Genomic DNA, 14571 nt, shown 5'->3' with positions numbered 1-14571 from the left:
CTAGAAATTAAATTATGCGTACTTCAGCCTTGAAGTTTTTTTTGGGAGGCTTCACAACATGTCTAGAGCTTATGTTGTTTGGTATTAGATTCACGCGTATTTCACAAAATTTCGAACACAATTTTGTAGTGATACAGTTATATTTTCATTTGAATGTACAAGTCTAAAAATGTGTCGTCATTTTACATGAATGTTTCTGCCCCATGTCAGAGAAGCGGGGGTGGAGTGGTCAGAACACTCGCCCCCTTTTCCAAGGCGACCGGGGTTCGATTCCCGGCGGAGTCAGATCCGGGTTTTTTTTTTTTTCGCAAGTGGGAAACGTGGCGGACGTTTTCATGGCCTGTGGGTTTTCTTGGGGTGCTCCCGTTTCCCCCACCAGTTCATTCCGTCGCTGCTCCACACCCCACCTCACCTCACGCACTCTTCAAGCTGGTCGGCAATACAGGTCTGTCCCTCTAGTAGAGCAGCCGGCTCTTGTGAGTGTCAGCCTTGTTCCATCCGTGCCGACCCTGCCTCAGGCGAAAAACTACATTTCCATTTTTCTTGACGTTATGACGTCTTATAAATCGATGAACGCCGGCTGCACGCACGAAAAATTGTCACGTTCCGCCTGAGCCGAGCGTGCTAGAACCGGCCAACCACCGTGCGAGAAAATCTTCTATAATATCAAACAGGTTAAGGCGGGCTTTTTTACTAATTGTTCGTGATTATATTTAAAAAAATTATTTAAATTAATTTTGCAAAAAAAAATGTAAATAATATTTGAAAATTAAGAAGTATGCAGTTTTTCATCAATGTTTTCTCATGACGTTATCACGTAAAATTATCGTCCGTAAACCGACTTTACAGACAAACACCCCCCCCCCCCCTGTTTTGTTTTAATTTATGTCCCATTTACAGAGCGCGGTTAGGGTTTGTTCCACCGAGGCTAAAACAAACACCCAAGAAACTTGTGCATACATGTCCTTGTGAACACACAATTAATTCATGGTCAAGCGAGTCGTTTCCACGCCAACAACCACTGGTGTTTTCGGCATTGCTGAGAGGCAGAGTGCGCATTTTCAAGTTATTTGGCGTAGGTAAAGGTCGCGAGCAAAGACTGCACAGGCATATTATACACGCAAAAAAATTGGTTGTCTGTAAAGTCGGTTTACGGACGATAGTTCAACGTGACAATGTCATAACAAAACATTGATGAAATTATTGCATAATTTTATGAATAAAATTGAATCATTTTTATTGAATTATCACTATTTTGTATGGATACAAAGAAGGAGTGAAATCAAATCTACAATTTAATTGATCAAAATTTACTTTTGTTTGCACTCTTTAATTCAAATACGTTTATTACTTTAACGAAGAGATTATTTTAACTATAACTTTTATACTTGTTTGCTTTTTAACTTCTTCCAATCTGTGTTAATCTGTTAAGGATTAGGACGATGATAGGAAAAGTAGGAAACGAATGGGAGTGTTTCGAGTTTAATGTGCCTCGAAAAAGTCAAATCGATGGTTGTTCCAATCGAGGGGAAGAGAGATAGATGCGGCGAAAGCGTACAATGAGCGTAACGGGACACAGCGTAACGGGATAATGTGTGTAACCGGACACTTTATCGTGCGTGCAGCCAGCGTTCATCGATTTAGTATACGTCACGTCAAAAAATTAATATTGCCCCCTCAGCAGTTTGCGCAAACTACTCACGGTGTACGGGTAAGAAAAAAAATAATTCCGACGTAGTAATACACTCAAACAATGCTGGTTTGTCGTTTGCCTAGCCGTCTCACCAAACATGTCTCGTCGCACGAAGTTGGTTCACTGTTTGCCAACCGACCAGCCTTGAATCCCCCAGACGACTCTCGTACTTGAAGTGTACTGTACTCACTGCTTAAAAATAGTTCTTGTCGGAATCCTCCTCGACCCGTGTTTGCGTGACTCGAGGACTAACAGCACATATAGCTGTCCCTCTTGAAGCCCCTTGTCTGTGCAAACGGCCAGTCAAACACACACACGGAGTTAATTTGTTCGAGTATATTTTGCCAATCTGCCGTTCGGATATCGTGAACCTTAGTATCGTCAAATATATTCGGAGACTAAATATTATTTGAAAATGGAGTTGGAATGGTAATATTGAACGAAAAATGGCTTCCAATTTTCTCCATCAAATACATTTGGCCGCATAACCTCAAATATGTTTTGAATCATGTCACACTATCAAAGTTTATTTTTTTGATCGGAGCTATCTCAATTTTTTTTATTTTCATCTCATTTTCAAATTACTTAGGTACCAAAAATTAATATATCAAAGATTAAACTGTTATAATTATTATAGGAATATATTTTACAATATTACAAGCCAATACAAAAAAAAACCAAACCACTATGTTAAAAGGCTTTATCTTTTGTTTCAGAATTTAAAAAAATGCAGTCACAAAGTTCGAGAACTGAAAATCATAACCTTTGTGTTTATTGCAAAAATATACACAATAGCACAAGCAAAGCGAAGCGCACACAGTATTTTGTTCTGCAGCCATGCTTGTTTCATTACTACCAAAATAATTTAACATTGGGAAAAAGTATTCCAAGACATTATATTTTGTCATTATAATGAAAATTCCACTCTGTTAATACACCATTTCATAAATTCTGAATTAAGAATGTTTGTAAATGTACTTTTATTTGTGTAAATGTGTTTAAGAAATGTATATGTTTAACTCATGTTTAAAACTTCATTTTTTATGTTGGTATTTTTCAACCGCACATATTTTTTGGTTGCCATATTTCGCCTATTCAGTTGCGGCCTGGCCAGAGGCACGGACGTAGCCAGAGGGAGGTCCATGTGCTCCGGACCCCTCCCTTCAAAACTAATAAGCAAAGACAGAATAAGAAAAATACACCAACTGAACTACATAAGGTTACAGAGAGCTTTATTTGGAAAGGATAGTTGCAATCCTTATAAGTGAGCTACAATAAATGCATTTCCTCCCACATCTAGCCCAACACGGCTCATGCACAAGAAGCGCCAGGAACAGGTATTTGTTTAATGCCGGTTTGCACACGTGTTTCTTTCATATAAACTTTACATGTGTGTTTCGTGCATTAAATACCATTGATACACACATGTTTGTGACATTCAATGATAGAAAGAAGCATGGGCGCAAATCTGTAGGATTTCCAGGGGGGGCCCGTGAATTCTGTGGTTTAAGAATTTTGCGCTAGAGGTCAACCGAAACAATTCTTCTCTTGATGATAAGCTCGTATGTTATACACTTTATTTTTACGTAAGTGATATTAACAATAAAGCAGAGCAACATATGTTTTAGTAATTATTAATTAATGACTATAAAAAGTGATCTCTCAAACATGTTTGAATAATTTGATAACCTAAATACATAAAATATCCATGAAAAAATCTATATAAATAATATACGTGAATGTAATGCAAATAGATAACACCCCACCCATACATTACCATTTTCCAAAAGTGTTTATTCTAATTTCAATTTAAAAATAAATGATTAAATTAAAATAAAACAAATATTTAAGGGGGGCTCCCATACAACAAACGTGAAAACAGAATAAAATTTCACAAATGATGTATTTCTGTTGCCGCTGTAACAAGAAATACTAAAACAGAATAAAATAAATATTTAAGTGGGGCTCCCATACAGCAGACATGATTTTGTTTTGCCGTTTTTATAGATAATGGTACGGAACCCTTCGTGCGCGAGTTCGACTCGCACTTTGTCGGGTTTTTTTTATGCAAAATCACATAATTACTGCGATTCAAATGCTGTTCGTGAAATTCTTTGTTCGCAGTTTTTGATGCGCCCCAAAAACCCAAAGCGCCAAAGCTAATAAACGGATCAACATCAAATGAGCGATCGAATCATATTAAAACCCTTAAAGACTATTTTATTTAGTAAATGCATCAACCAGGTAAAAAAGAAAAAAAAACTTAATCACAGAAATGAAAAATCTCGGAGATAGAACTATGAAATTTGTCCTACAGCTAATTGAACCACATACATTTCTCGGCTTATATTTAGTATAATCAGTATTTTGGCAGTGAATTATTTAGTTAAAATATGCCACTTGATTAGTTATCAAAGAGACGCGTTTGCTTCCTTATTAACTTAAATACGGATGTGTAACGTTTAAATACTTCTTTCTCACTCTTACTTCTGTTTACTCGTGCAGTGTTGCAGTTATCAAATAACAAATGTTATAAAGTGATTATCGGCCATGAATTGTGAAAATTATCGTTTGATAATAAAAGGGGAGTGATTTTAAATTCCATATTGACGAGGAAAAAAAAATTATTCCCTGTATATTCACATGTAACGTACAGAGCAGCTAGCCTTACAGAATGGAGATGAGCTAAAAAATTCCAGAAAATGGTATATAAGTTCAGTTCGTAAATAAACTAAATTCTGCTATGATTACTGTTAAAGTATTAAGTTGTTTATTTACTGGAAAAAATAACGTTACATAATCACTTAAATAAAATATATTACCTAAATAATAGTCACTTCTTATAAAACAATCAAGCTTACCAGGTGAGAATCAGATTCTGTTTTCCGTTTCTTCCGCGTCACGAACTTATCCATGTTGATGTTTGCCAAGAAAGCAGAAGACTGGCGCACACGAGAGCAAAATCACTTTAAAAACAGACTACCTGAAACCTATAATACTGTCGTGTCAGAGGACAAGGTAGTGTGGGTAACAATGGGGAGGAAATGCTAACGGAACCCTACCCTAGCTTCGTCCTTTGGAATGAACGGTTTCTAGGAATTAAGGGTTTCAAAGTTCTCACTGGAAAACTCCATACCATGGCTTTCGCAGAAGGGGTAAGGGAAAATAACTACGGAACTCGAAGGTATGAATGTAAAGCATGTCAAAGTGTCTGTCATCGTTGTAAATAATAATCTGATATATATATATGTTGTGTACACCATTAACTTTAAAATCACGAAGTGGGCCCCCCCAAGGAGGGGCCCATTAATTCCAGGGGGGGCCCGGGCCCCCCTGGCCCCTCCGGGATCTACGCCCATGGAAAGAAGTATCAAAGCCAAAATCTAAAATCTTTGTTCAAGCAAAAAGCGTGTGTGTAAACAGTGGACGTCTGTCGGCGCGACAGTTGTATGAAGTGAAGGGCGTGCGTGTCGCAGGGGGAAGTACGCGGCCGTGCGCCGCTGCAGGGAGCGCGCCACGGGCCGCCGCTTCGCCGCCAAGTTCCTGCGCAAGCGCCGCCGCTCCGAGGACCTGCGGCCCGACATCCTGCACGAGGTGGCCGTGCTGGACGCGTGCGCAGCCTGCCCGCGCATCGCGCGCCTGCACCGCGTCTTCGAGTCGGCGCACGACATGGTCCTGCTGCTCGAGCTGTGAGTTCTCTTCTGCTGTCTGCCCATGGGGAGAAACTCTAATTACCGAGACTGAGACAGAGTTTTTTGAAGTAGTTATGGGCCCGTCCGCTAGATAGTAGTTTGCATAGTATATTGCTGACACTACACCAGGGGCGTAGCCAGGGGGAGGGTTTTAGGGGTTCAAACCCCCCCCGAAATATTCAAAATATCTCATTAATATATACTGAAATATTAACACTTGTTCCACGGTAATTGCTCACTATTACAACAATGTTTTGAACATGCCGCGCTGCCGCCGCACGCCGCCGATTATCCAATGACACTGCCCGCATCATCGTATTCGTTTGGTAACCTTAGACTTGATTTCGTGTTGTAACCCGCGCCGCGCATGCATCCGTTGCGTGCAATCAGCTCGGCTATCGCCAGTCTCCACCGATCCCTTGCCACCGATCACTGAATCTGTGTACCGTGTACTGTGAAGTGTGGACAATTGGACATAGTTATTTGTGTGATCATTGCTCTGGCTGTGATTTCACGTCGAGTAACTTAAGTGGCCACTGGCCATATTACAGGAGTAAGTAAATTGTAATCTTCTTTACTTACTATAAAATTAATTCGCTTCCCGCTTTTGTCTGGTTGTCTCTATAGCTGTTAGTTTGCAACTCTGTACGCCTAGATCTTCTAAACTACTCAACTTATGTTAAGGCTGTAAGGGTATATTATCGTAATATACATATACACCTTTAGAGAAATTCGAAACTTCATTCGGTGAACAGTTCCAGTCGCCGAGAAGCCATCGTGGATTAGAAAGTTGTTTTGTTTACATCAAATTTTTATTTTTTTTTTGTTTGCTGATTTCGCTTAGAAAACTTTGCTAATTCTATTTTAATATTAATTATATAAGAGTAAAATTACGTTTTTTATAACCTTGTGTTTTGTAAAACTATGAATCAGTAACGGCTTTGTTTGGAGTTTCGGGCTCGCTGCATGTGACTGGTCCTCGTCGCGGCGGGCGGCATTTCAAATGTTTGAATAAAGCTGGAATCACAATACCACGACGGCTCCGACACGACAGGTCCGACAAGCTCAATAGCCAATGAAATGCAATGTCACCGTGACGTCACTCCGTCAGAAAACGCACCCCGACGGCCCGCAACGAATAGATTTTATTTCTAATTCCGTCGTGTCGTACGGCCCGACAGAAAACAAAACGGCAACGGAAAGGAAACAGTACGGAACTAAATTTCAAAAATATTTACCTACTTCGTAATTTTGTTTAACATGCGAGTGAGTTTTATATCTTGCCTTCATCTGTTTGTACAAATTTAATCGTGTTTATGGTTAAAGTTGTTATTGTAGATTGGTGAAGTTTGAATTTAATAATGAATGAGTTTAGCGAATAACTAAATATTAATAAAGTTAAGGCTGAATCTATTTTGTAAGGCATTAGGTTGAAAAACTGCCATAATTATCCTAACAAATAGCGAGAAAAAAGCATGGGCTGTAATAGCATCATCTGTTTCTCTTTCAATTATTTTTTTAAACGTCAGATATACTTTATTTTATGAAAATAATTTGTTTGGAACGATTTGCCGACAGCCAAATCAGAAATCGTCGGGTTGAATATTGTCGTGGCATTGTGACCCTAGGCTATTAAATCTGTCGTGCTGCAATGCTGTACGACGGTTTGTCGGGCCTGTCGTGTCGGACCCGTCGTGGCATTGTGATTCCAGCTTAATAGTGCCGCGGCCCATGGCATGCTGAGACTTTAAAACATCAAAAAGTTTTGATTTGTTCCTTTGAAACTTTTAGCGTCTCCCGCATTAGGGGAAGCTTAATTTTGAACAAATAATATGTGAAAAGTGGTTTGTTATGCCAAAATACAGTAAAACAGTGCGGGTTAAGTGAAATTTGGCTGCACAAATTAATGCAAGAAATTTCATGATTCGGTGACGTAAATATTTGTAAGCTATATTTGGCCGTATTATACATGCATATTATAGTAGAGAAAATTCTAGAAAGATTTGTAATGATGTCGTAAAAAAAGTTTCTTTTTTTTTCCATATTGAATGTTAATTAATAGTATACATAGCAAATGCAATGTTCTTTAATGTTATTTCTGACGTGATAATGTCTTATACCTCGATGAACGCTGGCTGCACGAACGAAAAAGTGTCCCATTCCGTTTGAGCCGAGTGTTTCCATTGTCGTGGTTTACATTGTTTATTACAAAAATAAAAAAACCTTAAAATTAACGAGTGCGAATAAATGTTACATTTATCGAAAAAAATGTAATTTACAACTTACTCCTTCTTTGTATTATACAAAATAATGATAATTCAGTGATATAATAATTCAATTCAGTTCATAAAAGTATGCAATTTTTCATCAATGTTTTCTTATGACATTATCACGTAAAATTACCGTCCATAAACTGACATTACAGACAACCATTTAATTGGGTAATAATTTATATATTTTTTTACTATTATGATTACACATGAATGGATGAGAGACATCACTTTATTTTATTTTCCTCCCTAAAGACGACTCGCGCGGTTAGCACATAGCACTGTTGCTGTAATGTACTTAATGAATAATTTCAGTTACATTAATTTTAATATTAACTCTTATTATTTAGTTGTAATTTTTATTTTTCTTTCTAGGTACGAGTTTCATGTTGTCGAGAAATGGAGGGAAAAAAAAGAAAAGGCGATAAGTTTAAGGGTATGGACTACTGGAAAAAGTGGTGTGGTCAAGCGGTTTCCAGTAAGGAAACACATTTGGCTACTGAAACTACAACAAGCTTGCGCGCTGCTGGTAATGAGACTGTGGTGGCAAGTGAGCCTTCGACCTCAGTTACAGAATCGAACGACAAAGTCGAGTCAGTGGCACCTGTGACCTCAGTTACAGTATCTAACGACGAATTCGAGTCAGTGGTGCCTGCAGCCTGTTTAATGGGTACGACCAACCAGCCTACGTTTATTCAGGAACCGACCAGCTTGCCTGTTTCATCATCATCTCATCCTGTAGCTAAACTGGACGTTGGTTTTTATTCGAATCAAGATGAAATGGTGAATGAATATATAAAAGTCCAAATTTTAAAAGTCCCTTGGACCCCACCCAAAGATTATAAGTTTCCCATTTCCACAAAACGAAATTTGCGCTTTCAACTTAAATGGATAGAGAGATTCCCCTGGTTGTCATATTCTGAATATAAAAGTGGAGCATTCTGCAGAATTTGTGTTGTAATGGGACGTTCACTTGAAGGTAAAGGCAGCCATCAGCGAATTGGCCAGCTTGTAACCGAGCCATTCTGCAAGTGGAAAAATGCATTAGAAATATTTGAAACTCATGCAAAAACAGGATATCACAAGAGAAATTTGGAACTTGCAGAAAACTTTCTTAAAGTAACATCTTTGCAGGCTTTTTCAGTCAGTGAGCAGTTGTCTTCTGAGAGAAAGAGGCAGCAAGAAGAAAACCGAAAGAAATTAATCCCTATCGTAAAAGGAATAATTTTTTGCGGTAAACAAGGCATCCCATTAAGAGGTAAAATAGATTCTGGGCGGATTGTACCAGAGCCTGATCAACCACTGCAGAATGATGGTAATTTTCGGGCACTGTTGCGGTACGGAGCTGAGTCTGGGGATAAAGATCTTTCTGAGCATTTGGCCACTTCTCAGAAGAATGCTCTTTACACAAGCCCTCAGATCCAAAATGAAATAATAGACATTTGTGGTGAAATAATTCAACATAAGATAATCGAAGAAGTAAAGAAAGCCCGATTATTTGCTATTCTCGCTGACGAAACTACTGACATCTCGCGTGTGGAGCAAGTCTCGCTGTGTTTGCGATATGTTGATTTGAAGGATGTTGAACATCATAAAGTTAAGGAGATGTTTCTCGAGTACATTCCTACTGTTGATGTCACAGGATCCGGCCTAGCAAATCTAATTATTACAGCTCTGAAAAAGCATGGGCTTGAGTGTTCTCATGTGGTTGGTCAAGGTTACGATGGGGCTGCAGCTATGAGTGGGTATTTGCACGGGGCCCAAGCTTATGTTCGTCGAGAATGTGCTCTTGCTCTTTATGTACACTGTAGTGCACACTCTCTCAACCTTGCAATTGCTGACTCATGTTCACAAGCAGATATCCGAAATTGTGTTGGGATTGTACAGTCTGTCGGTTCGTATTTCAGACATTCCGCTCAACGCACTGCTGTTTTGAAAGACAAAATTCGAGAGTTGTTACCCGCCGATCACCAAAAAAGCCTGCTTGTAATGTGCGAAACACGGTGGGTCAACAAGCATGAAGCTGTCATGAGATTCAAAGAAATTTATCCAGCGATTGTCAATGCTCTCGAAGAACTCCAATCTAGCCATAATAAGGAAACATCACAACAAGCCGTCCAAATGCTTAACACACTTCGATCTTCGAATTTTGTGATGTCCTTAGTGATTCTTGAGAAAGTCATGAGCTATACATTGTCGTTATCCAAACAGCTGCAAACAGCTAACACCGACCTGATTACAGCATTCAGCCATGTGGATGATGTTATTAATACCTTGCAACTTCTGAGGAATAAAGTTGATGACGAGTATCCTCATATTTTTGAAGAAGCAAAGGTTTTGCTCGAAGAAAATGGCGGTATACTGCAGATGCCACGCATAGTCGGAAGGCAGTTGAACCGCTCAAACATTCCTGCGTCTGATACATGCTCGCATTACAAAATAAATTTCTTCATCCCATTCCTTGACCATACCATTCAACAATTGAACGAAAGGTTTACGAAGCACCGTAAAGTAGTGACTGCACTTTCTGGTATCTTGCCATCAAATTTCGCAGCCAGTTCTGAAATTGAAGAGGCAGTTTGTATGTACTCTTCAGTGCTTCCCGAAAGAAGTACATCTGTAGTCAAAGCAGAACTAGATGTGTGGAAAGCAGTGATGACAAACACCTCCCCTACTCCAAAATCTGCTTTGGAATGCCTAGATAAGTGCGATCAAAAACTATATCCAAATGTTTACACATTGCTACAAATTTTGGCTACCATACCTGTTTCCACTGCTACCCCAGAAAGGACGTTTTCAAGCCTAAGGAGACTGAAAAACTACTTACGCAACACAACCAGTGAAAACAGACTGAACGGTTTGGCTCTTATGAATATACACTATGGGGCAGAAATAGATGCGGATGAAGTAGTGGACATATTCAAAATGAAAAACAGAAGAATAATTCTATAAGTGTAATTGTGTATGCAGTATGCACTTTCTATTCACGTGTATATTAATGTTGCATTGTTTTGTCATTTTATTTTGTAAACCCCCCCCAAAACTGAAATCTGGCTACGCCCATGCACTACACTAATTTATTAGGAGAGGTAATGTATAAGCTATTATCAGGCAAGCAAACCAGTGAAAATTCACACTATTTAGGTAGCAACTAATTTTGTGGTGTTTAATACAATGAGTTTTTGCACCTCCTACTCCTTTATTTATTACATGACGGTTTATCACAAAACAGCATTCAGTATTTTCGCATCAATTAAATTAACTTAATATAACCAAAAGAACGTCTTAACTAAAAAAACTTTGTATGAGAACCTCTATTCCAATTTTTTATTTGCTGGTAGTTATGGGCCCGCCCAGCATATAGCGACACATGTCGCATGAAACATGGTTTCAGCTTCCACTGTAAGAGTCGCACTTCCTTATTTCCCTCCTTGTTCTGTGTATCTGCCGCTCTCTCGCCAGAGAAGCATTCAGCCGTCATGACGTGAAGCCGTTACATGGAGCATAAGGGGAGCGGGATTTCAAAGCAATACACACTCCAATATGGCGGCCGTTGTTTACAAATGCATCAGCTGTACCTGTATTATAGTTTAAACTGGAGAAAAATGTGAAGCCATTGAGGAAATGTACACACGGAGCATAAGATCCGATTCTAGGCGAAGCGGGATTTCATTGCAATGCACACTCCAATATGGCGGCCGTTTGTTTACAAATGCATCAGCTGTACCTGTGTTGTAGGTTAGATTGGAGAAAAATGCCCACTCACATCATTACATTTGTATTATGAGGATTAGTTTTTGACTTTATATATATATATATATATATATATATATATATATATACACACACACACATATACATATACACACATATTAATCAGTGATATTTTGATCTAATTTTCTTCAGAACATCTTTAACTACAGTCATTATTATAAAAGCAGGCTAGAAGAGCTGATACAAACATGAACAAACATCCGCCATATTGGTATGTGAAAAATCAGAAGAAGAAAAATTGGTAAAAAAAAGGCTTCACGTATCTGTATCCTTTCCTAATCTCTGGTCCCCCCCCCCCCCCCCATTTATGATTTTCCCATACCAATATGGCGGACATTACCATATTATTAGAAGCTTTGGCTGAGCTCGCATTAGTATGCTACATCATTTCTACCTCCCCCCTGCTGTCTCCTTGTGTAACGGTTCCTCCACCACATACCTACCTAACAATTTTTCTCCTGTAATCAGGATTTTTTTATAACATTTGAAAAAAGTAACACCCTTCATCATCAAAAAACTTACATAACTATTGACACTAACCCACTGACATGAGTCCACAGTAGTAACCAAGGTTACATCTCAACTGATATTTTGAAAATTTTTTTCTTAACTTCAAAAGGGTGAATGGGAAGGGGGCGGGGGGGGGGGGCGTTTGTATGTATCCCCCCCAACCTCTCCTCTGCATTCCGCTACTAATAACCACCCATGGAGACCAATCACGTCTCGGATGTGAATTAAATTATATAAATACTGTACCCAAACATCACGCTTTATGTTGTTAAGATGGCGGGCTGAAACGGCCAACTTTTTCTGTAGAGTTGCTTCTAGTAATTTCTTCATGCAACAATCATATTTATGTCTCTGTTCTCAGTTATCATATTAATTATTGTAGTCTTTTTTCCTTCTTCAAACACTTCAGACCCCACACGCAAGATGGTAGCAGTTTCTCTCGCACATGGCAACATGCTTACAGAGTGAATATTGGGCAAGGGTGAGAATACAAGTCATGCAGGGATAGTTTTTCTGGACCCAACTTCAAACTATCAAACTATCAAAAAGCTTGTGCAGTTTAGTGTTTTGTTTGTCCACCTTCCAGTGCAGAAAGTGCTTTGGTAGTTTTTGTCCAGTACTTAAAATTTTTGTACTTTGTAAAATTACTACGTAATATACATTAAACAGTTTTAACAAAGGCACAGGTCTGTAAGGAAACCAAATGGAAAAAAAAAAACCTATGTGTCATTTTTACGTCATTTGATTTTGAAAGTTTTGTTGGAAAATAGAATGCTAGTCGAGAAATCAGGAACCCATTCCTCTCCCCCCCCCCCCCTTCCCAAATTAAAAAAAAAAACTTTTCTTGTTCTGCAGCAATTTTCAAAAACCTGTACAGGAAAAAAAAAATTACACTTAAAATCACAGCAGCATTATTTCACATCATTATTTTCCTAGTTGATTTCTTTTAAAAGAAATTGACAAGAATGAATCATTATTGTTAACCAAGATTCCATAGGTACTTAAGAAGTGTCAGTTAGTTACTGGATGCAGAAAAAAAAAATTAAAATTATTCTGAATTATTATTACTAATGTAAGCATTTTAAAATAAATTATTGCATTGCGACATCAGTACTCATAATTTCATTTAACCATTCTTTTGGACTTTGTTCATCTTCAAATCCAGAAGTGAATGTGTAAGGGAAAAAAGTGAACAGGTTCCTGTAGTTTCCGTGGCCTTGCTGTAGGGTGCTTTGTGGCAGCTGTTGGTTGACGTATGTCTCTGCTTGCAGCGCTCCTGGTGGGGAGCTCCAGATGCTGCTGGATAAAGACGAGGTGCCTGAAGAGAGACACGTCAAGAGGCTGATGAGGGAGATTCTGGACGGCCTTGTGTTCTTGCATTCCATCAACGTGGCTCATTTGGATATCAAGGTAATCATCTCAATAAATAATTAATAAATGAAGGAAAACTCAATTTTGCATTATAAATTTCTTCATGAAGTGTTTTTAATCACAATTGAACTTAGCATAAGTTCCAGTTTATAAACTACACAAGAATGCCAAAATGCAATTTATTTTAAAATAATGTCATTTTCACATACAACTTTATGAATTATGCAAGAGCAGAGCATCAGCTAACTTCCAACGTCTTGCATTTCGGTTTTTGTTTTTGCCTTCTATATGTGAAGTGAATCAGTTTGTATATTTTAAAATACGTAGCATTACGTATATAGGCATAATGTATATATATATTATGTATAATTTTTTTTTATCACACACACAGATTTTCATTTATTAAAGTATCAGCTGAGTTCAAGCAAATGACACTTTTATTTAATCAAACTGTTAAAAATTTTTAAACATTTTTAAACAAAAATATACATATGTATCGTAAAATACCTAATTGGAAAAAATTTCTTATACAATTTTACAGTTTAAAGTTGTAGGTTGATGATGCCTTGCGATTTGTGTGTTTGATAATTTATATTATTTTTCTTGCATTTGTTTGTGCTATGTTTTTTTGTGTTCTTGCAAAGTTTATTAATATAGCCTAACTGTCCTCTTATGGTAGCTAAGAACTAATTTCATTAAAACACTATCAAGGGATCTGTAGTAGTTATGAATAACATTTAAAATGTTTTGTTTGAAGTTAATGAATCAGTAATTTGTTAAAAAAATATTTATTAGAAAACAACAAAAAGCTATATCAGTCCTATAATTAAAAAAATATATTTGCTTGTTTAAATGGCAATACTTAGCCTTAGCATGTGTCATGTACAAGAATTACTAAGGAAATTTTTTCATAGTTTTTAGGGAGGAGAAAATATAATTTGGATTTTTTTAAATTCAAATAAGAGTGTCTTAAAATTAAAACATAACAAGTTTATTAATATCAGCTCTTTTCATGCTTTGCCATTATATTTTAATTTAAAAGGCATAGCTGAAGAATTATTTAAGGCAACATTATTTCTGTTTGAGTTGAATCCACTCCAAGGGCATCGCCAGGGGGGAAGGGGGGGGGGGGGGGGCAGTCGCCCCCCCTCCTAGAGCTCTAGAGATTCAAAAAAATGTAGCCAAATGCAAAAAAAATACATACTTTTCCCACAAAATAACCCCCCCCCCCTCCCCCCGGCCATCGGCTGGTGACGCCCTT

General features: G+C 38.0%; 1 protein-coding gene across 1 annotated transcript in view; it reads left to right on the top strand.

The window, feature by feature from the left end:
• LOC134539416 (death-associated protein kinase related-like) overlaps window positions 1-14571 on the top strand; it is a 117581-nt gene that overhangs the window by 93692 nt on the left and 9318 nt on the right. Inside the window, exons 2-3 of the mRNA XM_063381440.1 lie at window positions 5170-5382; window positions 13211-13349. Coding sequence (XP_063237510.1) covers window positions 5170-5382; window positions 13211-13349 — 352 coding nt within the window. The remainder of the gene's footprint in view (window positions 1-5169; window positions 5383-13210; window positions 13350-14571) is intronic.

This window comes from Bacillus rossius, chromosome 15, assembly GCF_032445375.1.
Source record: "Bacillus rossius redtenbacheri isolate Brsri chromosome 15, Brsri_v3, whole genome shotgun sequence".
Taxonomy (NCBI): Eukaryota; Metazoa; Arthropoda; class Insecta; order Phasmatodea; family Bacillidae; genus Bacillus; species Bacillus rossius.
The sequence above is the reverse complement of the archived record's forward strand: the minus strand, read 5'-3'. Positions and strand labels throughout refer to the sequence as shown.